Below are 27411 nucleotides of genomic sequence, written 5' to 3' on the forward strand. Positions count from 1 at the left end.
TTTTTTTTTTTTTTTTTTTTTGAGACAGAATCTTGCTCTGTTGCCCAGGCTGGAGTGCAATGGCCTCAGCCTCCTGAGTAGCTGGGATTACAGGTTCCCGCCACCATGCCCAGCTAATTTTTGTATTTTTAGTAGAGATAGGGTTTCACCATGTTGGTCAGGCTGGCCTCAAAGTCCTGACCTCAGGCAATCCTCCTGCCTCGGCCTCCCAAGTGCTGGGATTACAGGTGTGAGCCACCGTGCCCAGCCTCTTCTCTCATTTTAATATAGATTTTTTAATACAGATTTTGAACTTGTAACCCTACTCAAGGTTCACATTGAATCTAAGTTACCATCATTATTTATATTCCACTAAAAAGTTACGACACAACATGGATTGTGAAATACAGAAATATAGACACATCATTATATCAGAGACTTCCACATGTGTGAATTGCATTAACAAAATGGGGTATGTGTTTTACTCCATATGCCATATCAAACTGTTTTTCAAAGTGGTGGGAGGTAGTAAAAATCAGAAGAGAACAACATCAAATCCATGTTTTCAGAGATGAAGCACCTCTTTTGAAGATATTCTTCCCCCAAAAAGTGATCCCACCTCCAAGTACAGGCTCACCAGTGGCATTGGAGGATGTCTGCAATATCCCACTCATCCAGGAATAGAGAGCTCTCTGGGAATGAGCCGAGGTTTTGTCGTAGAGATCTTTGAACACTGCAGATCTAAATGACACAAACATGGGCATCAATTAATAACAAACAGGTGGGGGCTGCTTTAAAGAGGGAGTCACAACAGCAAATGTGACCCAAAGCTGTCTTGTGTTAAAACACTTCCCTCTCCCGTATGTGGAGAAATAGGAAGGCTTTTACACTGGTGGTGGGAGTGTAAATTGATTCAACCATTGTGGAAGACAGTGTGGCGATTCCTCAAGGATCTAGAACCAGAAATACCATTTGACTCAGCAATCCCATTACTGGGTATATACCCAAAGGATTATAAATCATGCTACTGTAAAGACACATGCACACGTATGTTTATTGCTGCACCATTCACAATAGCAAAGACTTGGAACCAACCCAAATGTCCATCAGTGATAGATTGGATTAAGAAAATGTGGCACATATATACCATGGAATACTATGCAGCCATAAAAAAGGATGAGTTCATGTCCTTTGCAGGGACATGGATGAAGCTGGAAACCATCATTCTCAGCAAGCTATCACAAGGACAGAAAACCAAATACCACATGTTCTCAATCATAGGTGGGAATTGAACAATGAGATCACTTGGACACAGGGAGGGGAACATCACACACTGGGGCCTGTCAAGGGGTGGAGGGCTGGGGGAGGGATAGCATTAGGAGACATACCTAATGTAAATGATGAGTTGATAGGTGCGGTAAACCAACATGGCACATGTATACCTGTATATCAAACCTGCATGTTGTGCACATGTACCCTATAACTTAAAAGCATTAAAAAAAAAACCTTCCCTCTCCTGAATGTAAATTAGTTCAACCATTGTGGAAGACAGTGTAGCGATTCCTCAAAGATCTAGAACCAGAAATACCATTTGACCCAGCAATCCCATTACCGGGTATATACCAAAAAAAATATAAATCATTCTGTCACAAAGATAAATGCACACATGTTCATTGCAGCACTATTCACAATAGCAAAGACATGTAGTCAACCCAAATTCCCATCAATAATAGACTGGATAAAGAAAATGTGGTACATATATACCATGGAATACTATGCAGCCATAAAAATGAACAAGATCATGTCTTTTGCAGGGACATGAATGGACCTGGAAGCCATTATCCTTAGCAAACTAATGCAGGAACAGAAAATGAAACTCTCCATGTTCTCACTTACAAGTGGAAGCTGAACAATGAGATCACATGGACACAGGGAGGGGAACAACACTGGGGCCTGTTGGGGGGTGGGATGGGGGAAGGGAGAGCATTAGGAAAAATAGCTAATGCATGCTGGGCTTAATACCTAGGTGATGGGTTGATAGGTACAGCAAACCACCATGGCACACATTTATCTATGTAACAAACCTGCACATCCTGCACGTGTACCCCAGAACTTAACAATAAAAAATATGTCCACACACACACTCCTTAGCTATATGTAGCTATTTTTCCCATTTTCCTCTTCCCCTTCACAGCTAAACACCTTCCAAAGAATATTCCATACATATTGTCTCCACTTCCTCACCTCTTGGTCCTTTTTTGGGGAGGTGGGGGACAACTCTGTTGAGATATAGTTCACACACCTTACAATTCACCCATTTAAAGTACACAATTCAGCCAGGCACTGTGGCTTACGCCTGTAATCTCAGCAATTTGGGAGGCCAAGATGGGCAGATAACCTGAGGTCAGGAGTTCGAGACCAGCCTGACCAATATGATGAAACTCTGTCTCTACTAAAAGTACAAAAATTAGCCAGGCGTGGTGGCATACACCTGTAATCCCAGCTACTTCAGAGGCTGAGACAGGAGAATCACTTGAACCTGGGAGGCGGAGGTTGCAGTGAGTCGAGATGGCACCATTGCACTCCAGCCTGGGCAACAAGAGGGAAACTCCGTCTCAAAAAATAAAATAAATAAAATAAATAAATAAAGTACACAATTCAGTGGTTTTCAGCATATAAGATAAAGAGCCAAAGATGTTCCTGATGGCATCATTTGAGTCTCTGGATCCGGCTGTGTCTGAAGTCAGCCCTACACCTAAAACTATTCAATTACATGTTCCACTAATTCCCTTTTGCTTCAAGCCAGTTTGAATGGGTTTTTCTGCCACTTGGGTTTACTGCTCACTCAGGTAAGCAGTAACCAATAAACTCTCACTCCAATGATGTTCTCTTCCACAACCTGAATGAATGGCAGAGGGAGGAGACACTGAATTTAAAAGGAATAGTGTAATAGCCTGCAGAGCAAAAGGGTTTCATGTATATACATCTTAGTGGAAAAAACTGACACCCCTAGAGAAAAGATGAGGTCAGTATACTGTCTGTTTCACCTACTGCCCTTTGGCTGCAAAAGATAAAAGGAATCTCCCACATTGTTATCATCATATTGGGCTTTTCCTTCTTCTAAATCATTTTTAGATTTAGAAAGAGTGTTGTATGGCCGGGCGCGGTGGCTCACGCCTGTAATCCCAGCACTTTGGGAGGCCGAGGTGGGCAGATCACGAGGTCAGGAGATCCAGACCATCCTGGCTAACACAGTGAAGCCCCGTCTCCACTAAAAATACAAAAAATTAGCTGGGCGTGGTGGCGGGTGCCTATAGTCCCAGCTACTCGGGAAGCTGAGGCAGGAGATCGCTTGAATCCAGGAGGCAGAGCTTGCAGTGAGCCAAGATCATGCCACTGCACTCCAGCCTGGGCGACAGAGCAAGACCCCGTCTCAAAAAAAAAAAAAAAAAGAAAGTGTTTTATGGCCATAAAGTGCTACGATTAGTAAAAGGAGGAAGTTGGCGGTGTTTGCAATGCCTATGGCCCTTCAAGTCCTAGACCCAATCCTCAAATTTGGTTTACATCAAAGCGCAATTTCATGCAGGGCTGGCTGTAACCAACATACGCTGGCATGGCATCTCAAAAGGAGAAAAGTCCTCCTTTTTCAATGCTCTGTCACTCCTCCTGCTGTCCCTCAAGAAGGTCTCAGTTTAGTGCCAATGAGTCTTTAAAACACACTCAGATTGTTTTTAAATCAATAGAACAAGACCCAGGTTCACAGCCTTGGTGCTGTGGACTGAAAGTTTGCGTTTCCCCAAATTTCATGGGTTGAAATCCTAACTCCCAACATGACAGTATTAAGAGGTGGAGTTTTGAGGAGGTGATTAGTTCATGAGGCTGGATACCTCATGAATGGGATTAGTGCTCTTATAAAAGAGATCCCAGAGGGCTTGCTCACCCCTTCCACCACAAGGGGACACAGCAAGAAGGTGCCAATAAACCAGAAAGTGAGCCCTCACCAGACACCGAGTCTGCCAGTACCTTGATCTTGGACTTCCCAGTCTCCAGAACCATGAGAAATAAACACTTGTTGTTTATTAGCCACATAGTCTGTGGTATTTTTGTTATAGCAGCCCAATCTGACTAACACACTTAAGCAAGCAACATATCTAGCTAGGATTTAGTGACACTTTTTTCCCACTGTATTTGTTTATGTGGTTTTTTGTTTTGTTTTGCTTTTGTTTTTGTTTTGATACGGAGTCTCACTCTGTCGCCCAGGCTGGAATGCAGTGGCGCAATTCTGGCTCACTGCAACCTCCACCTCCCAGGTTCAAGTGATTCTCCTGCCTCAGCCTCCCAAGTAGCTGAGATTACAGGCACCTGCCACCATACCTGGTTAATTTTTGTATTTTTAGTAGAGACGTGGTTTCGCTATGTTGGCCAGGCTGGTCTCGAACTGCTGACCTCATGATCCACCCACCTCTGCTTCCCAAAGTTCTGGGATCACAGGCGTGAGCTACCACACCCAGCCTAACTCTACAGATTTTAAGCTTTTGCTCCAAAACATGCATATAAACCTGTCCCCACCTGCCTTCTCCCTGCTGCCAGGTGATACCTCTTTGAATTCTCACTACAGCCCCTGAAGGATAGTATGATGAGTTAAGAAGGTGGGAGTGGCTGGTGTGGTGGCTCACGCCTGTAATCCCAGCGCTTTGGGAGGCCAAGGCAGGTGAATCACTTGAGGTCAGGAGTTCCAGACCAGTCTGGCCAACATGATGAAATTCCATCTCTACAAAAATACAAAAATTAGTTGGGTGTGGTAGGCGCCCCTGTAGTCCCAGTTACTTGGAATTGAGGCAGGAGAATCACTTGAACCTGGGAGGCAGAGGTTGCAGTGAGCCGAGATTGCGCTATTGCACTCCAGCCTGGGTGACAGAGTGAAACTCCATCTCAAAAAAAAAAGAAAAAATGTGGGAGAAACCACTCACAGATTCTTAAAGGCATCCTCGCGCAGGTCCTGAGGGAGCCGCTCTGTGATGTCTGGCTGGAGAAAGCTGCCTGAGGACCCCCTCAGCACCTTGCCCAGGATCTCCACACACTCCAGGGAGTTCAGCACCTGGAAACACCTCTCTAGTGTGATGAGAAACAGGCTGCGGTTCACGCCAGGGCTCTGCAAGGCTCGTTCTCGAATCTCTCCTAAGTCGATGATGATGTCTTTCAGGTCCTAAAGCAATAAGAAAAGCCAGGGTCAGCTTGAGAGCTGCCTTTCAATTTGGAAGCCCTGGGAGGGACCACACATTGCAACAGTGGGGAAAGCCAGGATCACTGTTTAACACCATGCTGCTATGTTGAAACTTCTAGAGCTTTCCATTCCCTGCAGAACAAAGTCAAGGCCTTTATCTGCTCCACTCACTCTGGAACCTTCCCACTCTCCAGATACACCTGACCAGCATATCTCAGGCCCTTGGTGTACCTGGAATTCTTCATCTCTCCTTTTTCTGGTGAAATCTAGCTCATCCTTTAAGGCTGGGCTCCATTGCTGTCTCCTTGGTGAAGTCTCTGATCCCTCCAACTTGCTACTTCAAATCAGATTTCCCTCCCTTATGTGGCCCCAGGTCATCTTGAACCAAACTCTATAATGCATTAAAGGGACTCATGTGTCTTTCCTCCAAGCCCGTGGTTCTCACCTCTGGGTGCACATCAGAAACACCTGGGGAGCTTTTTTAAAGTTTTATTTTATTGTTGAGACAGGGTCTTGCTCTGTCACCCAGGCTGCAGTGCAGTGGTGTGATTATAGCTCACTGCAGCCTCAACCTCCTGGGCTTGAGCAATGCTCCCACCTCAGCCTCCCAACTAGCTGGGACCACAGGCACACACCACTACACTCAGCTACTTTTTGTAGAGATGGAGTTTTGCCATGTTGCCCAGGCTGGTCTCAAACTACTGGGCTCAAGCAATCTGCCTACAACCACCCAAAGTGTTAGGGTTACAGGTATGAGCCACCATGCCCAGCCCATCTGGGGAGCTTTTGGAAAGGACTGATTGTCCTGGTGCAGAGGCTCACATCTATAACCCCAGCACATCGGGAGGCCGAGGCAGGTGGATCGCTTGAGCCCAGGAGTTTGAGTCCAGCCTGGACAACATAGGGAGATCCCATCCCTACAAAATAAATGTTTAAAAATTAGCTGGGTGTGCTGGTGCATACCTGTAGTCCTAGCTGCTTGAGAGGCTGAGGTGGGAGGATCACTTGGGCTTAGGATATCAAGGCTGCAGTGAGCTATAACTACACTACTGCACTCCAGCCTGGATGACAGAGTGAGCCCCTGTCTCTAAGGAAAAAAAAAAAAAAAAGCTTCCATTTTACTGAGCATTGACTCTACTGTGCCAAGCTTGGAGCAAACATGCATCATCTGATTAATTCTCATGACAGTCCTACAGGTTAAACCCCATGGGTACTAGGGTCAGGCATTCCCAGGTTCAAATCCCAGGGCCTCCATTATCTGTATGTCCTGAGCAAATGACTTACCTTTTTTAAGTCCCAGTTTTTACAGTCTCAGAGGCCTTGCTTTGTGATATTCTTGGATCACTAATCTCATTTTGTGGAAATTAACTGCTTCTGTTTTTTGTCTCCCATCCAGACTGTGAGCTCCTTGAGGACAGGATCTCTGTGTCCACTGGTGCATAGTAATTTTTATTAGTGGATGTTTATTCACCCAAACAATCAGGAGATCCTCAGATCCTCAATTAGAACCCCTCATTTCTTAGTACTCACAAAAATATGAATTAGGCCAGGCATGGTGGCTCACACCTGTAATCCCAGCACTTTGGAAGGCCAAGGCAGGCAAATGACTTGAGGCCAGGAGTTCGAGACCAGCCTGGCAAAATCTCATCTCTACTAAAAATACAAAAATTAGCCAGGCATGGTGTCACACACTTGTAATCCCAGCTACTTGGGAGGTTGATGCACAAGAATCACTTATACCCAGGGGGCAGAAGTTGCAGTGAGCTGAGATTGTGCCCCTGCACTCCAGCCTGAGTGACAGAATAAGACTCTGTCTAAAACAAAAATAAAATAGAAAATTATAAGGCTCTTCATTTTAACTTTGGAGAAAGTAAGTGAGAAAACTTAGATCCTAAAGCTCCCAGGGGGTTGGAGGAGGCAGAAGGAGAGAGGAAAAGACAATGAAGGGCCAAGGCCTAAGTCAGGCTCCATTTTATTCAATTCAACAACACCACGTGGTGCTGGACTTCCTCTATCCCCGGGATGCCAAGGGCGCCTCACCAAGCGGTCCTTCTTGTCTTCTAAGAGGCATTTCATAGCAGTGCGGAACTGCTGGGCATCTGTCTTCCTCAGGTCCTCCAGCAGCTTCTGGGGCTGGTGCAGACGCTGCTCCAGGTGGTTTCCCACGGCTGCCTGTATTGGGGGTGTTGGGAGAGTCGGTGAGAACAGAAAGAGCAGGAGCACATGGTCAGCACCATGGCCAGCGGCCCAGCCCGGCCACCTCATTCCCTGCAGAGACCACAACTGGTGGCCAGCAGTCTGGTTGGGCCAGCTCCAAATTCCTCATTAGCCACCAACATGTAAAAGTGAGGGGCCAGGCGTGGTGACTCATGCCTGTAATCCCAGCACTTTGGGAGGCCAAGGCGGGTGGATCACGAGGTCAAGAGATCAAGACCATCCTGGCCAACATGGTGAAACCCCATCTCTACTAAAAATACAAAATTTAGCCAGGCATGGTGGCATGCACCTGTAGTCCCAGCTACTCAGGAGGCTGAGGCAGGAGAATCACTTGAACCTGGGAGATGGAGGTTGTGTTGAGCTAAGGTGGCACAACTGCACTCCAGCCTGGGCAACAGAGCGAGACTCCGTCTCAAAAAAAAAAAAAAAATCACTCATTGTTTATCTGAAATTCAAATGAAATCGGACATCTGTTTTTTGTTTTTGTTTTAGAGACGGGGTCTTTCTCGGTTGCCTAGGCTGGAATGCAGTGGTACGATCATAGCTCACTGTAACCTCAAACTCTTGGGCTCAAGCAATCCTCCTGCCTCAGCCTTCCAAGTACCTGGGACTACAGGCCACACCACCACACTCAGCTAATTTTTTGTTTGTTTGTTTGTTTGTTTGTTTTTGTAGAGACAGGGTCTCACTATGTTGCCAGGGCTTGTCTCCGACTCCTGGTATCAAACAATCCTCCCACTTATGCCTCGCAAAGTGTTGGGATTACAGGCATGAGCCACCACGCAGAGCCGCATCTGTATTTTTATTTGCTAAATCAGCAACACTTCTTGTGGGCCTCAGTTTTCTTACCTGCAAAATGGAGGCAATAAGAGAACTTACCACATAGGGTTATTATGAGGATTCAGTGTGTAAAGTGTTTTCGATAGTGGCTAGCACACAGTAAGTGCTCAATAGTGCCAGCTATTATTCTCTATCTTGACCAAGGTGAATAATGGCTTACTTAAAGCCTCACCCCTAAAATGAAAGGTCCTGTGGGTAGTATCATGACTGTCTTGTTCTCTACTGAGACCTCAGTGTCTGGAGCCATGCCTGGCAAAAAGCAGTTGTTAACTCAGTAGATATTGAATGAATAAATGAATATGGTATATACACAGGAAGAGATATATCAGGTTAAAGTAGATACATCTCATGAGTATCCATTACTGCTAGAGAAAGAGGGCAAGCATTGCTTCTCCTTCAGTTGCCCTGACTGATGAAGAGAAGAAAAGCAGATGCCATGTGGGGCCAACAGCCACCTCCAGCTAATGGCTGTCCTGGGACCTGGCAGACAACAAGCTCTCTGAGTATATTTGTGACATCAATGTTGGTTGATGTTTCCATTTTCAATAAAATGTAAGTAAAAACGGAAACAATGAAGACATGTCAGAACTTTATTCATTAATTAATGACATAAATGGCCTTTTGCTAAACTGAATAATTGTTTCTCAATACTGAAAGAATTTTTCTCCAATTTTCTGTGTTATCCACAGTGTGATGAAAAAGACACAACATGCCACACTAGGCTAATAGTCGGGCAGGTGCTGTGCAGTTCACCGCAGTCACCACCGCAGGCATGAGCCCTATTGCCCCTTAAGGCAAATATCCTTTGCCACCTATCAACACGCTTGTGCTATTGTTTTCATTACAGTAGAGTTAAAAGAGGAAAAAATACATTTCTTGGACCCATGGTAGAAAGACTGATCACTATATCCAAATATCCACTCTCTCACTGATCTTCATCAATTGAACCCTTCAACTTTTAATTGGGTACATGTCTCCTTTGCAGTAAGATGTGACTATGGTATGTGAGTCAAGCTAATGTGTGCAGAGGGAATTGTGTAACTTGCAAGTCATATCCTCAGAAGAGAAGATGCTTACCCTTGTCGTCTTCTTCTCACCCTTCCCCTGCATTGGAGAAGGGGTGTGGTGTTTCCACCACATGGGCAATAACTCCCCAGGAGATGACAAAGCAAAAAGATAAAAGGAACCTGGGTCCTTGGATAACCTCATGGAATACAGCTGCCTTTTCTCTGTGGCTCTCCCACTTAGCTCTGGACTATTACATGAGAAAGAAATAAACTAAACTGTTTGAGCTGTTGTCCTCTGGGGGTCTTTTTGTTATAGCAGCTCAGCCTATACCCTAATATATCATGTCTCCATCAAAGGTGGGAAAATGAAAGAAAGACAAAATATCTTATATCACGTTTCAAGAAGAACTGTACAGAACCCTTTTCCTTGCAGAAGTAAAGACTGTCTCTACATCCAGCCCACTTCTCCAATTTACCTGGCCCCTGAGTTTGCAATCCCTGAGCACTGAGATGGGAACAGAAAGATGGGTCTCAGGTACACACCTGCAGGCTGGAGATGGTGAAGGCAACATTCCGGGAATTCAGATAGGCCAGGACTCTGTGGGACAGGTCATCCGTCCACACGTGGGAGCTTCAGTTGAAGACAGATGGGAAAAGATCACAATGACAGATTCTCCTACAAGCACTACCGTACTAGCTAAGTGCCCAGGGGACAGGTCGGGATGGACCAGGGGTGTTAGAAACTTTGTGCTTGGAAGTGGGAGGTTTCTCTTTTCTTTTCTTTCCTTTTTTCTTTTCTTTCTTTCTTTTTTCTTTTCTTTTTTTTTTTAACAGGGTCTTGCTCTGTTGCACGATCACGGCTCACTGCAGCCTCAATCTCCCCAGCCCAAGTGATCTTCCAACCTCAGCCACCCAAGCAGCTGGGATCATAGGTGCATGCCACCACACCCAGCTAATTTTGTTTATTTTTTGTAGAGATGGGGTCTCACTATGTTGCCCAGGCTGATCTCAAACTCCTGGGCTCAAGCAATCCTCCCACCTCTGCCTCCCAAAGTGCTGGGATTACAGGAGTGAACCGCGGTGCCCAGCCTGAAGTAAAAAATTTCTTAACCAGTCACAGTGATAGAAGAGTTTCCAATTCTAGGAATCTGCCTGGATCCCATTCTCTCAAAGCCAATTCCCAAGTTTCTAAGCTGTATGCAATATTCTAATTTCCGTTAACAATCTACTTAGATTGACTGCAATCCAAACTGATTGAGTTAGAAAGATGTACATTTAAAAAGCAGATGCTAGGTATACCATGAGAGGCTGGAATAGCATAGTTAAGAGTGTGGGCTCCAAACTGGATTTGAATCCTAGTTTCATCACTTAGCTGTGTGACTTGAGACAATTTGCTAAATTTTTGTGCCTCAGTTTCCCTTTCTATGAAATATTGCTAACAACTGTGAGATTAAAATTTGTTCACACATGAAAACTGTGTAAGGTAGTGCCCAACACACAGTAAATGCTCATGAATAGCCTTTTCTTTTCTTTTTTTTTTTTTTTTTTTTTTTTGAGACAGAGTCTCACTCTGTCTACCCAGGCTGGATTGCAGTGGTGCAATCTCAGCTCACTGCAACCTCTGCCTCCTAGGTTCAAGCGATTTTCCTGCCTCAGCCTCCTGAGTAGCTGGGATTACAGGTGTGCACCACCACACCCAGCTCATTTTTGTATTTTTAGTAGAGACGGGATTTTGTCATGTTGGCCGGGCTGGGCTGGGCTGGAACTCCTGGCCTTAAGCGATCCTCCCAACTTGGCCTCACAAAGTGCTGGGATTACAGAGGTGAGCCACCATGCCCAGCCTATGAATAGCCTTTTGTAATCTTTTGTTTGTTTGTTTGTTTGTTTGTTTTGACACGGAGTCTCACTCTGTTGCCCAGGCTGTAGTGCAGTGGCTCAATCTTGGCTTATTACAACCTCTGCCTCCTGGGTTCAAGTGATTCTCCTGCTTCAGCCTCCCGAGTAGCTGGGACTACAGGCACGCAACACCATGCCTGGCTAATTTTTGTGTACTTTTAGTAGAGACAGGGTTTCATTATGTTGGCCAGGCTGGTCCCCAACTCCTGACCTCGTGATCTGCCCACCTCGGCCTCCCAAAGTGCAGGAATTACAGGCATGAGCCACCGTGCCTGGCCTGTAATCTTATAAAGAGACGGGTGGATGGATGGATGGATGGATGGATGGATGGATGGATGGATGGTTAAATTAATAAATAAAATACTTAGACTGAAAGAATATATCCAAAAGTATCCATTGGTGTTATCTTAGAGAAAGGAGGGGCTATGGGGATCTTTCACTTCAACATAACTGGGTATCCCTGACATGGGGCCCCAAGATCCCTATTTCTTCTCCTTCATAGTACTCATCATATTAGAATTGTTTATTAATATTGGCATTTCCACACTACCTACCTCCCTGCCCCATGTCCCTGGTATCTGTCTATATGCAGCTTATAGCGCAAAAGTAAAGGAAATGGGTCCTGGAGCCAGGCCACTGGTTCACATCCCAGTTGTGTGGCCTTGATTTACCCTTCCTGGTCCTCAGTTTCACAGTTGTGTGCAATGGGATAACAACAGGACCTACCTTGTGTGGCACTTGTGAGGATTAGATTGTTTCTATACCAAGCACTTAGTAGAATACCGACTACATAGAAAGCACTCAATAAATTTCAGCTCTTAGGCCGGGCACGGTGGCTAATGCCTGTAATCCCAGCACTTTGGGAGGCTGAGGTGGGCAGATCACCTGAGGTCAGGAGTTTGGGACCAGCCTGGCCAACATGGTGAAAACCGATCTCTACTAAAAATACAAAAATTAGCCGGGTGTGGTGATGGGTGTCTGTATTCCCAGCTACACAGGAGGCTGAGGCAGGAAAATTGCTCGAACCCCGGAGGTAGAGGTTGCAGTAGTGAGCCAAGATAGCACCACTGCACTCCAGCCTGGGCCACAAGAGTGAAACTCCGTTTAAAAAAAAAAAAAAACAAAAAAAAAGGCTCTTACGCTAGAGTGAGGAAGAATGATGTCTGTGGAGCAAGGGTGTTGACTTTTAAAACATTGTGCATTGATTGACATTTTTTGTAATGAGCACATATTACTTTTTACAATTAAAAGACTTCCATTAAGAATTTTTATTAAAAATCTATCCCATCCCTTCCCCTCTCCTCTAGGGCAGGTTACCTTTGAAACTGTATGAGATCCAGCAGTGCTACAATGGGAATAAAATGAAAAGACATCTTTAAAAGGAATCATTCCAGAGAGATCACAGCCGCATTCTGTTTGAAATTCTTAGAAGCAGCAAGTGGAGACCGAGGGGGCACATTACCATTCAGATAGCTTCCATCTATTATTTCTTCCTAAAAGGCAAAGAGATAACATCAAGTATAACATCCAAAAGTTGGCAATTCCAGTAGAGGGGATTCTGATTAAGAGAAAATAGAATACTCACCGCCATTTTTTGCAACAATGGATGCAAATCTGTAAGAAAGCCATTGAATGTATAACTAGAATTGAATTGTGTGACCTTCAAAACTACAAATACAGGTTAGGGGAAAAGCCCCAGAAAGCCACTCATAAAGGAAATTTTTAGTGAATCTGAATTATAACTGTCCACTCTGAGAAAACCGTGGCTTGAAAAATCCTCTTAGAATAATCCTGAAAAATCATACATGCACACACCCCCAAAAAAAACAACTTACAGCATCATGTACCTAATGTATCTATCCCACCACATTCCCTAAACTGTGTGGAAACCACAAAGGGTGATTCTTCCCTCAGGACTTACCCTGCCTGGAATTTGGCACTGTATAACTCGACACTCCATGACTCAGAAAAAGGAATAGGAAAAGGGAGTATGTCGTGGGTTCCCGAGACATTCTCCTGTAGTTAATTTAAGCATAGAAGTGATTCAGGTTTAAAAATATATATATATATATACACACACACACATACATATTTAAACATGTATATAAACATACATATATAGAGACATTCAGAAGACAAAAGGAAAAACCAAGTAGACCCTGAATCCCTTGAAATCTTTTTAAAAATAATTTTAAAATTCACCTACTTTCCTCCATCTAAACCCACATTCTAGTCTAAGACACTATCATCTCTCTCCTTGGTGACTACAATGGCCTGTTTATCTTACCACTACCTCTGACTCCTCTCAATCCAGCAAAAAGGCATGGTCAAAAGTAGACTCTGGGCCAAGCATGGTGGCTCACACCTGTAATTCCAGCACTTTGGGAGGCCAAGGTGGGTGGATCACTTGAGGTCAGGAGTTCGAGACCAGCCTGGCCAACATAGTGAAACCCTGTCTCTACTAAAAATACAAAAATTAACTGCTTGGTGGTGCATATCTGTAGTCCCAGCTACTTGGGAGGCTGAGACAGGAGAATTGCCTGAATCTGTGAGGTAGAGGTTGCAATGAGCCAAGATTGTGCCACTGCACTCCAGCCTAGGCAACAGAGCGAGACTCTGTCTGAAAAAAAAGTATAGACTCTATTTTATCTGCAAGAAATGTATATACAGAATATAAAAACTACTCTTATAATTAAATAAGATATACAAGCCAAGGGGAAAAAATGTAAAAACAATATGAAGTTGGCCAGGTGCAGTGGCTCACACCTGTAATCCCAGCACTTTGGGAGGCCGAGGTGGGCATATCATGAGGTCAGGAGATCAAGACCATCCTGGCTAACACGGTGAAACCCCGTCTCTACTAAAAATACAAAAAAATTAGCCGGGCGTGGTGGCACGCGCCTGTAGTCCCAGCTACTCAGGAGACTAAGGCAGGAGAATGGCGTGAACCCGGGAGGCGGAGTTTGCAGTGAGCCGAGATCGCGCCACTACACTCCAGCCTGGGCAACAGAGCAAGACTCTGTCTCAAAAAAAAAAAAAAAAAAAAAAGAAGATACGAAGTTAAACTTCATAAAAACAGATGTAAAAATGGCCAATAAGCACGCAACTGATTATCACAGCTAACAAGAACTAGCAAACTAAACCCACAACGAGACCACTATAAAGTCATTAGAATGGGTAAAAATTTCAAAGACTGACTATCAAATGTTGGTGATGATATGGAACAACGGGAACTCTGATACAGCTGCTTGGGAAAACTGACAGCGTCTTACAGACCTAAATATACAATAACCTATGATCAAGACATGCCACTCCTAGGTGTTTAAGCAAGAGAAATGAAAACATGTCTACACAAAGATTTGTATAGCTTCATTCATAGTAGCCAGATATTGCAAAGAATCACATATCCAATAACAGGTGAAAGGTTAAACATGGTATCTCCATTCAGTGGATACCATTCGGTAATAACAATAAAAAGAAATTAGTTATAATTTTATTCTAGCTATGATGGAGTAATTGGCAATGGGTAAACCTTCCTGCCTTAAACAATTAAAAAACTGGCTGAAATATGTGGGTGCAAAGGTTTTTCAGACATTGGGCAGCAGGTAGTACAAGACTGAGATCCCTGAGCAAGGAAAGCAAACAAGCTGAACTCTGTAATTGCTCCTGCTCAGTGCCTGGAGTCTCCAGCCCATAGCACAAGGAGGGAGAATTCAAACAGAGCCTACAGGTCTCACTGAGCAGAAGAGACAGAGTGGAACTTCAGGGAAATCAAGGCAGCTAGAATCCATAGGAAGAATACTTGGAGAGGAGGAAGTTGCACAGAGAGAAAGTTCTGGAGATCTGAAGAAGGGTCTTTTGAGTCTTTGGCTGAATATTTATCTACCCATGCTTGTAAGAAACCACCTGAGGCTGGAGAATGAACCACCTGTATGCAGAGCAATCCTTGGACCTCACAGGGGAATGAGAATAGCTCCTACAAGCTGCAATGGAAAAATCTCCAAATACATTGGGCATCAGGGTCAATCATCAAAGAATAATTACCTCTATGATAGGCCAAATTAGCCCTAGACTAAAGTTTATTCTAGATGTGCCCTGACAAAGCTCAAAAGCAAGTCTTGGAAGGATCTAATTGATTCCAAGTAACTGAATTGCATTCCAGAACAAAACCCAACAATATTTAAAGCAGTATGATAAAACCCAGAAACTTTAGAAAACCAGAAGATGGAGCAAGAAAAAGAAAAAAAACCCAGCAATGTAAAATCCAAAGTGTCCAGCGTCCAATCAAAAATTACCAGGCAGGCTAGGCACAGTGGCTCATGCGTGTAATCCCAGCCCTTTGGGAGGCCAAGGAGGGTGAATTGCCTGAGCTCAGGAGTTTGTGACCAGCCTGGGCAACATGGTGAAACTCTGTCTTTACCAAAAATGCAAAAATTTGCCAGGGATGTAGCAGGTGCCCAGCTACTCAGGAGGCTGAGGTAGGAGGATCACTGAAGCCTGGAAAGTTGAGGCTGCAGTGAGCCATGATTTTGCCACTGCACTCCAGCCAGGGTGACAGAGCGAGACCCTGTGTCAAAGAAATTTTTTAATAAATAAATAAAAATTACCAGGCATACAAGAAAGCAGGAAAATATGGCTGATTGTCAGGAGAAAAATCCAATCAATAGAACAGATCCAGAAATGACACAGAAGATCCAATTAATGGACAAGGATGTTTATTATAAATACACTCTGTAAGTTCAAGAAAATAGGGAAAACAGTGAGCATGTTAAAGGGAGAGACATGATAGGTACAAAATAAACCCCAAGATGAACTTCTAGAGATAAAAATATAATATCTGAAATGAAAAATATACTGGATAGAGTTAACAGCATATTAGACACTGCAGAAGAAAAATTAGTGAACTTGAAGTCATAGCAAAATAAATTATCCAAAGTAAAATGCAGGGGGAAAAAGACCGAAAAAATTAAGAGGTCTCTGGAGCAATATGAAACTATTTGAAATACGTGTAATTGGAGTCCCAGGAAAGGAGGGGGTGGCAGAAAAGTATCTGAATAAATCATGAGCGGGCACAGTGGCTCACGCCTGTAATCCCAGCACTTTGGAAGGTTGAGGTGGGCATATCACTTGAGGCCAGGAGTTCAAAACCAGCCTGGCCAACATGGTGAAACTCCATCTCTACAAAAAAAAAAAAAAAAAATTAATTAGCCGGGTGTGGTGGCTGTAATCCCAGCTACCCAGAAGGCTGGGGCACAAGAATCACTTGAACCCAGGAGGCAGAAGTTGTAGTGAGCCAAGATTGCACCACTGCACTCCAGCCTGGGTAACAGAGTGAGACTGAAAAAGAGAGAGAGGAAGGAAGGAAGGAAGGAAGGAAGGAAGGAAGGAAGGAAGGAAGGAAGGGAGGAAGGGAGGGAGGGAGGGAGGGAGGGAGGGAGGGAGGGAGGGAGGGAGGGAGGGAGGGAGGGAGGGAGGGAGGGAGGGAGGGAAAACATGACCTTATGACCAATTTGTGTAAAGTTTGATAGAACTACGGATCCATAGATCCAAGAAGCTCAACCAACCCCAAGCAGAGGAATCATGAAGAAAGTCATGCCAAGGCATATATAATAATCAAATTGCTTTAAAAAATGATTTTTTTAAAAAATCCAACAAAAAGGAGTTGCATCTAGACTATATGGGAAAAAACTCTCAATACTAAAAAGTAAATAAATAAGCAATCCAATCAGAAAATGAGCAGAAGACATGAGTAGATATATCATCAAAGTATATATACAGATAGCAAATAAATACATGGGAAGATACTCAGCATTTTTAGCCATTAGGAAAATTACCATTGAAACTACAGCGTAAACCTATCAGATGGCTAAAATAAAAAATAACCATAATGAGGCTGGGTGCAGTGAATCACGCCTGTAATCCCAGCACTTTGGAAGGCCGAGGTGGGTGAATCACCTGAAATCAGGAATTCGAGACCAGCCTGGCCAACATGGTGAAACTCCATCTCTACTAAAAATACAAAAATTAGCCGGGCGTGGTGGCTCATGCCTGTAGTCCCAGCTACTCAGGAGGCTGAGGCAGGAGAATTGCTTGAACCGGGGAGGCAGACGTTGCAGTGAGCCAAGATCACGCCACTGCACTCCAGCCTGGGCAACAGAGTGAGACTTCATCTCAAACATAAATTAAAAGATAAATAAAACCATAATGCCATTAACTGGAAAGGATGACGAGAAACTGGATCACTCACACATTGCTAATGAGAATACAGTGAAACTCCATCTCTACTAAAAACAGAAAAAATTAGCCAGATGTGGTTGCGGGCACCTGTAGTCCCAGCTACTAGGGAGGCTGAGGCAGGAGAATGGTGTGAACCGGGGAGGCAGAGCTTGCAGTGATGCAGTGATTCAAGATTGTGCCACTGCACTCCAACTTGGGCGACAGTGCAAGGCTCCATCTCAAAACAAAACAAAACAAAACAACAACAACAACAACAAAAAACCTGTACACAAATGTTCATAGCATCTTTACTCATAGTAGCCAAAAAATTGAACCAATCTAAATGTCATTCCATAGGTGAATGGTTAAACTGACTGTGATATGTCCATGCCATTGAATACTACTCAGCAGTGAAAACGAACTATTGATACAGGCAACAACTATTGATGGACCTACAGGGAATTATGCTGAGGGAAGAAAGCTAATCACTGAGAGTTATATACTGATGATTCCATTTATAAAACATTCTTGAAATAAAATTATAGAAATGGAGAACAGATTAGTATTCACCATGGGGAGAGGGAGATAAGGCTATCAAGGGATGTATGAAGGAGGCTTGTGATCACCAGGAGAGTTCTGGGTCCTAGTTAGGGTAGCTGTTACATTAATCTACACATGTCACAAAATTGAAGAAAACGATATAAAATATACACACAAAGAAGTCCATGTAAAACTAGTGAAATCTGAATAAGCCCTGAATTTGTACCATGATTTCCTGAGTTTTATATGGTACTGTTGTTATATAACATGTAACCAATGGGGAAAACTGGGTGAAGACTACACAGGATATTTCTTTTGCAACTTTCTACGAATCTCTAATTATTTCAAATTCTTTTTTATTTTTTTGAGAGACAGAGTCTGTCTCTGTCACCCAGCCTGCAGTGCAGTGGCATGATCATGGCTCACTGCAGCCTTGAACTCCTGGGTTCAAGCGATCCTCTGGCCTCAGCCTCTTGAGGAGCTGAGAATACAGGCATGTACTATCATGCCCAGCTAATTTTTTTAGTTTTTGTAGAAATGGGTTCTTGCTATGCTTCCCAGGCTGGTCTCAAATTCCTGGCCCAATCCTCCCACCTCAGCCTCCCAAAGTGCTAGGAATACAGGCATAGGCCACCATCCCCGACCACACAATTCTTTTTAATTTAGTTATAGTATTCTGTACCACTGTAGGATGACAATAGTTAACAATAATATATGGTTTCAAATACCTAGAAGGAGGATATTGAACAGAAAATGAGACATGTTTGAGATGGCAGACATGCTAATTACCCTGATCTGATCACCATACATCATACACATCAAAACATCATTATGTACCCCATAAATATGTGCAATTATTACATGTCAAATTTTTTTTTTTTTTTTTTGAGATGGAGTCTCACTCTGTCACCCAGGCTGGAGTGTAGTGGTGCAATCTCAGCTCACTGCTACCTCTGCCTCCCAGGTGCAAGCGATTCTCCTGCTTCGGCCTCCCAAGTAACTGGGATTACAGGCATGCACCACCACACCCAGCTAATTTTTGTATTTTTAGTAGAGACAGGGTTTCGCCATGTTGGTCAGGCTGGTCTGGAACTCCTGACCTCCGGTGATCTGCCCGCTTTGGCCTCCCAAAGTGCTGGGATTACAGGCGTGAGCCACCATGCCCGGCGTATATGTCAATTTTTTAAATAAATAAAATAATACATTTTTAAGCATCCAAAGGGAAAAAACACACATTATGTGCATAGGAAAAGGAATACACTACCGATATAGGCAACAACACGGATGAACCTCAGAAATATCATGCTTATGCTGAGCAAAAGAAGCCAGTCTAAAAACCACACAACATATGATTCCATTTCCGTGAAACTCTAGATTATGCAGAATAATCTTCAGTGACAGAAAACAAGTTAGAAATGGTCTGGGACATTATTAGGGTGCAATGAGAAAAGTTTATTGCAACAGGGCACAAGGAAACTTCTTGGGGTGATGGAAAATTTTTTTTTGTAGAGATAAGGTCTCATTATATTGCTCAAGCTGGTCTCAAACTCCTGGTTTCAAGCAATCCTCCCACCTCAGTTTCCCAAAGTCCTGGGATTACAGGTGGATGCCATTGCACCCAGCCTCCATTTTCTGTATCTTGATTATGGTGGTTCTCACACAGATACATACATTTATCAGAGAACTGTACACTTAGCATGCATTGTATTGCATGTAAATTTATACCTCACAGAAGTCAGTATCAAACAGAAATGGAAAAGCATGGACTGTGGAGCCAGTCACCTGTTCTGAATCACATCTCTGCCACTTACTAGCTGTGAGATGTTGGACAAATTTCTTTCTTTTTTTTTGATACGGAGTCTTACTCTCTTACCCAGGCTGGAGTGCAGTGGTAAAATGTAGGCTCACTGCAACCTCTGCTTCCCAGGTTCAAGCGATTCTCCTGCCTCAGCCTCCTGAGTAGCTAGGATTACAGGTACCCACCATCACACCAGGCTAATTTTTGTATTTTTAGTAGAGACGGGTTCCCACCATGTTGTCCAGGCTGGTCTCGAACTCCTGACCTCAAGTGATCCACCTGCTTTGGCCTCCCAAAGTGCTGAGATTACAGGCGTGAGCCACTGTGCCCGGCCTTGGACAAGTTTCTTAATCTCTCTGCACTCCAATTTTCTCATCTGTAAAATGAGATTAATGATGGTACCAGCATCATTGTGTCGTATGAGGGTAAAATGAGTTGTTAATAGTGAATCACATCCAACAGGGCTTGACACAAAGTCAGCTGTGTATACAAGCTTATTAAATAAGCAAATAAACCAGATTGCTGTTTTCAAACAGATGCTGTTTTGAAAAACACCATCTCAGTAAACTCATGTCACCCTCCTCCTCTCCCCATTACCCTCAAGATAAAGCCCAAAGCTTTTTCAGTGACTTTATCACCCGCCTCTTTGCCCCTCATTCCCCAGAGTTCCTGCCCGGGCCATCTATCTGTCCCTCCAAGTTGCTGTCTTCCCCAAATTAAGACCCTCTCACAGGCTGTTCCTCGGCCCAGAGGATTCTTCCCCTTTCTCTTTGCACAGCTAAGATCAATTCATTGTAAATTTCAAGTCTTCAATGAAGCCTTCCCTGAATTCTCTGACCAGGCCAAAGAATTAGCCAGAAGAAAAGGCCAATACTTCTCTTTTATAGCACCAAGCACAGCTATAACACATATTTATGTTTGTGTAATTATTTCATGCTTTCATTCTTCAAATATTTGTTGAGTACTGCTGTGAGCCAGGCATTATTCTATGCTCTGAGAATACGGCAGTTTACAAAATTAACTCCCTGCTGGTGCGTTGGAATGAACCAGGCAGAAAATAAATAGATAATCAAATAACTATATTATGTCAGGGAGTGATGAGTGCCATGCAGAAAAATACAACCAGGTAGGAAAAAGGAGCCAAAGAAGGACCAGGTACTGTTATAGACAGTGTGGTCAGGGAAGACCTGAGGAGGTGACATTTAAGCAGAGACCTCAGGAAGTGAAAGAATGAATCACGGGAATATCTGGAGAAAGAAAGTTCCAAAAAAAAAAAAAAAAAGGAAATGACAGTGCAAAGGCTTTGACATTAGGAGCATAATTTGCATGTTCTTCAGTAAATTGCATGAAGAGGATGTAACAGTAGGACATGGGGTTGGAGAGATATCAGGGCCAGAGTGAGTAGGATCTTTCAGGCCATTGTGAGCACTCTGACTTTTACTTGGAGGGAGGTGGGAGCCACTGAAGGGATGTAAGCCAGGATGGATGCTCTGACTTGTTTTTGCTTTTTGTTTTGTTTTGTTTGAGATGGCGTCTCACTCTGTCGCCCAGGCTGGAGTGCAGTGGCACAATCTCAGCTCACTGCAAACTCCACTTCCCAGCTCAAGCGATTCTCCTGCTTCAGCCTCCCAAGTAGCTGGGATTATAGGTGCCCTCCACCACGCCCAGCTCATTTTTGTATTTTTGGTAGAGACAGGGTTTCGCCCTGTTGGCCGGGCTGGTCTCCAACTCCTGACTTCAAGTGATTCACCCACCTCGGCCTCCCAAAGTGCTGGGATTACAGGCGTGAGCCATTGTGCCTGGCCCTGACTTTTATTTTAACTGGATCAAGCACATTGATCGCTGTGTTGAGAATACCCTGGAGTGGAACAATGGCTGTAGGAGGCAGACCAATCTAGGAAAGAGATGACAATAACTTGGTCACTGATAGCAGTGAAGGTGGTGAGAAGTGGTTGGATTTTGGAGGTATTTGGAAGGCGGAACCAAAAGATTGAATGTAGGGAATAAAAGAAATAGATGGGTCAAAGACGACATCAAGGATTTGGCCTGAGCATGTAGAGAGGGACATGGGAAAACCATAGGAGTTCCGAGTTTAGGGGAGAATCCCTGGAGCTCAGTTTTGGACATACTAAGCTTGAGAAGCCTTTTAGAGTGCAGATAGCACAGCAAGTAGGCAGTTTGATGTTTGAGCCTGCAGGTCAGGGGAGAGGTGCAGTCAGAAGCAGCTACTGAAACAGAGATAGTCAGTAGTTTTTTTCATTTGTTTGTTCTTTTGTTTTGGGGTTTTTTGAGGGGGGGACAGAGTCTCCCTCTGTCACCCACGCTGGAGTACAGTGGTGCGATCTCAGCTCACTGCAACCTCTGCCTCCCGGGTTCAAGCGATTCTCGTGCCTCATCCTCCTGAGTAGCTGGATTACAGGCTTGTGCCACCATGCCCGGCTAATTTTTGTGTTTTTAGTAGAGACGGGATTTCACCGTGTTGGGCAGGCTGGTCTCAAACTCCTGACCTCAAGGGATCCACCCGCCACGGGCTCCCAAAGTGCTGGGATTACAGGCATGAGCCACTGCGCCCAGCCCCAGATAGTCAGTATGTATTTAAACCCTGAATGATATCATCAAGAAAGTAAGTTTATGGAGAAATTAGGTGAGTTTTAAGGACTGAGACGCCCATGGCACCCCCATTGCCAAGACGTTTGTCAGTAAACTAGGTGCAGTCAGAGAAATCAAGACTGTGGAAAACTCCCCAAAACAAACAACCTAGTTTCTTTAGCCAATATATTACAGAGAGAGAGAAAGAGAACCTGTGGACTCAAAAACAACTTAAAAGATAGATCACTTGTAGAATCTAGACTTTATTTGGATCCTGATTCAAACACATCATGTCTGTGTGTGGTGGCTCACACCTGTAATCCCAGCACTTTGGGAGGCCAAGGCGGGCAGATCACTTGAGGTCAGGAGTTTGAGACCAGCCTGGCCAACATGGTGAAACTCCATCTCTACTAAAAATATAAAAACTTAGCCGGGCGTGGTGGCACATGCTTGTAATTCCAGCTGCTCGGGAGGCTGAGGCAGCAGAATCGCTTGAACCGGGAGGTGGAGGTTGCAGTGACCCGAGATCATCCCATTTCACTCCAGCCTGGGTGACAAGAATGATACTCCATCTCAAATAAAAAAGAAAGAAACAAAACAAACAAACAAAAAACACCATAAAATAAAACAAAAATTAGGCCAGGCACAGTGGCTCACGCCTAATTCCAGTGCTTTGGGAGGCCAACTCAGGAGGATTGTTTGAGGCCAGTTTGAGACTAGCCTGGGCAACACAGCATGACTCCGTCTCTATAAAAACATTTAAAATTTAGCCTGGCGTGGTGGTGCACACCTGTAGTCCCAGCCACTCAGGAGACCGAGATGGGAAGATCTCTTGAGCTCCGGAATTCAAGGCTGCAGTGAGCTATGATCATGCCATAGCACTCCAGCCTGAGTGACAGAACAAGATCCTGTCTCAAAAAAAAACCCAAAATTGTGAGACAACTGAGGAAATTTGATTTGAAGATTTTAAAGAATTATTGTTAATAGTTTTTTAAGTTTGATAATGAAACCATGGTTATATTTTTAAAGGAGTCCTTATTGTTTCAAGGAGGGGGTTAGTAAAGTACCACCCACGGGCCAAATTGAAATGGCTTCCTGATTTTGTGTGGCTCATGAGCTTAAAATGATTTTTAGGTTGTTTAAATAGTTTTTTGAAACCAAAAGACTAATATTTATTGGCATATGAAAATTTCCTGTGTGAAATTTAAATTTCAGTGTCTATAAATAACGTTTTATTGGCACATGTCCATGCCCATTCGTTGGCCTATTGTCCATGGCAGCTTCCTGCTACCATAGCAGAGTTGAGTACTTGGGACAGGGACCATACGGCCTCCAAAGCTCAAAATATGTAATCCATGTTCCCTTACTGAAAAAGTTTGCCAGCTCTTCTTTTATTTTATGTATTATTTAATTGTTTTTTTTTTTTTTTTTAAAGACAGAGTCTCTCTCTGTTACCCACGCTGGAGTGCAATGGCCCAGTCATGGCTCTCTGCAGCCTTGACCTCCTGGGTTCAAGCAATCGTCCCACCTCAGCCTCCTAAGTAGCTGGAACGACAGGCACATGCCACCACACCTGGCTAACTTGTTTTTGTTTTGTTTTTTTGTTTTTGTTTTTGTTTTTTTTGTGGAAACAAAGTCTTACTATGTTGCTCAGGCTGGTTTCAAATTCCTGGCTTCAAGTAGGACCTTCAAGGAGGTCCCACCTCGACCTCCCAAAGTGCTGGGATTACGGGTGTGAGCCATCACGCCCAGCCTCCAACCCCTGTTTTGAAGTTACGTCCTTACATATTTACAGAAGAAATGATGTGATGTTTGGGATTGCCTCCAAAATAATGCTGGAGGGGGGAAATGGGTGGGAGGTGGAGGCAAAGATGAAACAAGGATGGCTATGGGTTGGCTATCATTGAAGCAGAGTGCCAGGGACATGGATGTTCATTTTATTTTTACGTCTACTTTCGTATGTGTTTGAAATTTTCCACATAACAGTTTTTAAAAAGGAAAAGGAAAACAAAAGAGATCGTGCGTTTTAACAAAAGAGGTTAGACAGAGGAGGAGGAACTAAGGCGAGGGCCTGAGAGGAAAGGCCAGAGGCCCAGGAGAGAAACCAGGTGAGTATGGTGTCCTTGAGGTCAAGTGGAGAAGGAGGAGGGTCACTAAAAGCTGCTATAGAGGGTCAAGTCCAGTGAAGACTTGGAACTGCATCACCTGGCTCTCAAGTGGCCCATACCCCAATTATGTGACACCACCCTCTTTCATTATTTGTTTTTCATTTGTTTTTGTTTTTGAAATGGAGTCTAACTCTTTTGCCCAGCCTGGAGTGCAGTGGTGCGATCTCAGCTCACTGCACCCTCCACTTCCCAAGCTCAAGCAATCCTCCCACCGCAACCTCCTGAATAGCTGGATCTACAGGCGTGCACCACCACACCTGGCTAATTTTTGTATTTTTTGTAGAGATGGGGTTTTGCCATTTTGCCTAGGCTAGTCTGGAACTCCTGGGCTCAAGCAAGCCGTCCAACTCATTTTTGTAAAGTGCTGGGACTACAGGCGTGAGCCACCATGCCCAACTGGTATTTTTTAAATGCTTTAAAAAAAGAGATGGGATCTGGCTATGTTGCCCTGGCTGGTCTCAAGCTGCTGGCCTCAAATGATCCTCCCACCTCAGCCTCCAGGCTCACTGGGCTTACAAACACAAACACCACGCCGTGCCTCTTTCAGTATTAACAGGAACTTTCCGTATTAAAGGAAATGCATAATGCACGCTCATGGTCTCCTGAAATTATTTATAGGCATCCCAGCATTCTTTAATACAAATTTCCCCCGTATTGTGTAACTTGTTATGGAAATGGATTATTTTTCCCCCAAGGGGACATCCACAACCAGCTTTGAAAACAATTATGCTCATTTTACTGCCCAGAACAAAAACAGTAAAACTTTTGAAGTCCCCAGACACCAAAAGCCATGCATTCTAACAGGTTTGGAGCAAACCTGATCCCAAAGCACTTTGTAGGTGTGTTGGCCCACCATCACCATCCTGTAACTGGAATGCACAACTCCAATTAGAAGTCTTCCTGGTTTGCGTCCTTTGGGGCTTTGGGGAACCTTTGGCCCTTTTTTCTCCCTTCCCTTTGGGCAGTCACCCTGGGGCATTGGCCCCATTCACAATTCTCCAGTTTCCCAGACAATGTGGCTTCTTGTGCTCTTTGCTTGGGCCCCTCTATTAACCCTACAGAGAGGTTTAAGGTTACTGAAACAGATGCTTTGCTTTCTACTATGCATAATGTCCTTGTTCCAGCGAGAAACTGCAGCACATCAGGATTTGGTTTTCATTAAAGACCCTTTGGGTCACTTTTTTTAGCAGATTGGTCAAAAGGACTGAAAGGATTGGGCAGGGCGATGGTGATTTGGGAGTTGATAGCTTTCTCTATGGGCCATACCCTTCCCCACCGAAAGATTCCCCTGCTGCAGACTAGAGGAAATCAGTCAGGCAAGGATCCCTGTGGTGAAAACTACTCGAAAACAGCAACAATAACCACAAACCTGAAATGAAGACAATTTCCTGAGAAACTACGAACGTTTGGATGTGCAGGGTGATCAACTCTCCCGGGACTAAAAGGTTTCCCAGGACTCAAAGCTTTCTGTTTTAAAACCAGAAAGTCGGCCGGGCGCGGTTGCTCACGCCTGTAATCCCAGCACTTTGGGAGGCCGGGGAGGGCAGATCAAGAGGTCAGGAGATGGAGACCATCATGGCTAACACGGTGAAACCCCGTATCTACTAAAAATACAAAAATATTAGCCGGGCGTGGTGACACGCGCCTGTAGTCCCAGCTACTCAGGAGGCTGAGGCAGGAGAATGGCGTGAACCTGGGAGGCGGAGCTTGCAGTGAGCCTAGATCAGGTCACTGCACTCCAGTCTGGGCAACAGAGCAAGACTCCATCTCAAAACAAAACAAAACAAAACAAAAACAGAAAGTCACAGGCAAACCGGGGGAGTTGGTCAACCCATGAATCAGAGTCACTTCATCTTCTGTGAAATTTGCAAAGATGCTAGAAGGTTCCCCTCCTGCTGGGACACCCCAGCCCAGACACACATCATTAATTCACAATTACATGGAGTTTCACTGTCTGCAAGGCTGCTCCATTTAAGCTCTGGGTCATGAACACATAACTCTAGGCATACTGACACTAGCTGGGAGATTTTTCACCAAAAAAAAAAAAAAAAAAAAACAACATTTCATGACTATTAATGCAAAATAGGCAAATGTGTGTGGCTTATAGAATACCAGCCTGATTACAAATGTTTGGTGTTGGAATGGCCCAGTTCACAATGGTTGTAGAAGTCCAGTGGGGCCAGGCTTGGTGGCTCACGCCTGTAACCCCAGCACTTTGGGAGGCCAAGGCGGGAGGATCACTTGAGTCCAGAAGTTCAAGACCAGCCTGGGCAACATAGGGAGACTCCATTTCTACAAATAATTTAAAAAATTAGCAGGGTGTGGTGGTGCGTGCTTGTAGTCCTAGCTACTCAGGAGGCTGAGGCAGGAGAATTGCCTGAGCTTGGGAGGTCGAGGCCACAGTGAGCTGTGATCGCATGTCACTGCACTCCAGCCTGGGTGACAGAGCAAAACCTTGGTTAAAAAAAAAAAAAAAAAAAATTCAAAGAAGCCAAGGGGATGGGAGCTTGGTGGACTAGAGATGCCCAGGCTTGAGTTCCTGTCCCAGCCCTGCCCCTAGTAGTGAGACTTCAGGCACAGCTATTCCCCTTCTTCTCTCCTACGTCTCCTGAGAACAAATGGCTTTGGATTCAATGAGGAAAAGAAGGAAAGAAAGGAAGAAACTGGTCTCACTGAGCATCCTCTATGAGACGGGCATCACGCCAAACCCTCCCTGCCATTTACTCTTTCCACTAGCCTTGAAGGTTACCATACTCAGTTTCACAGATAAGTTCAGTGGACACGAATGATCACACAGCAAGCCAACGGCAGAGAGGGGGTTATGATGCAGAGCTGCTGGGCTCCATAGTAACCTTAATCCCAGCTGTCATTTAATGAGAGAGAACTAAGTACACGCCCCTCTAACATACATTGTCTTGCTTAATTCTTGCAGAATCT

The 27411-nt window shown here is 44.3% G+C and overlaps 2 protein-coding genes across 2 annotated transcripts in view; one reads left to right on the plus strand and one right to left on the minus strand.

Annotated features, from left to right (window-relative positions):
- Positions 1-13179, minus strand: part of OTOA (otoancorin) — an 81485-nt gene extending 68306 nt beyond the window's left edge. The window contains exons 1-8 of the mRNA XM_050774053.1: positions 13085-13179; positions 12749-12777; positions 12626-12656; positions 12481-12508; positions 9811-9898; positions 7244-7375; positions 4950-5185; positions 617-720 (exon numbers count right to left, since the gene is read on the minus strand). Coding sequence (XP_050630010.1) covers positions 617-720; positions 4950-5185; positions 7244-7375; positions 9811-9898; positions 12481-12508; positions 12626-12656; positions 12749-12777; positions 13085-13175 — 739 coding nt within the window. The 5' untranslated portion in view covers positions 13176-13179. The remainder of the gene's footprint in view (positions 1-616; positions 721-4949; positions 5186-7243; positions 7376-9810; positions 9899-12480; positions 12509-12625; positions 12657-12748; positions 12778-13084) is intronic.
- Positions 1-27411, plus strand: part of IGSF6 (immunoglobulin superfamily member 6) — a 66589-nt gene that overhangs the window by 11859 nt on the left and 27319 nt on the right. The gene's annotated exons all lie outside the window — the stretch shown is intronic.

Source organism: Macaca thibetana, chromosome 20, assembly GCF_024542745.1.
Source record: "Macaca thibetana thibetana isolate TM-01 chromosome 20, ASM2454274v1, whole genome shotgun sequence".
NCBI lineage: Eukaryota > Metazoa > Chordata > Mammalia > Primates > Cercopithecidae > Macaca > Macaca thibetana.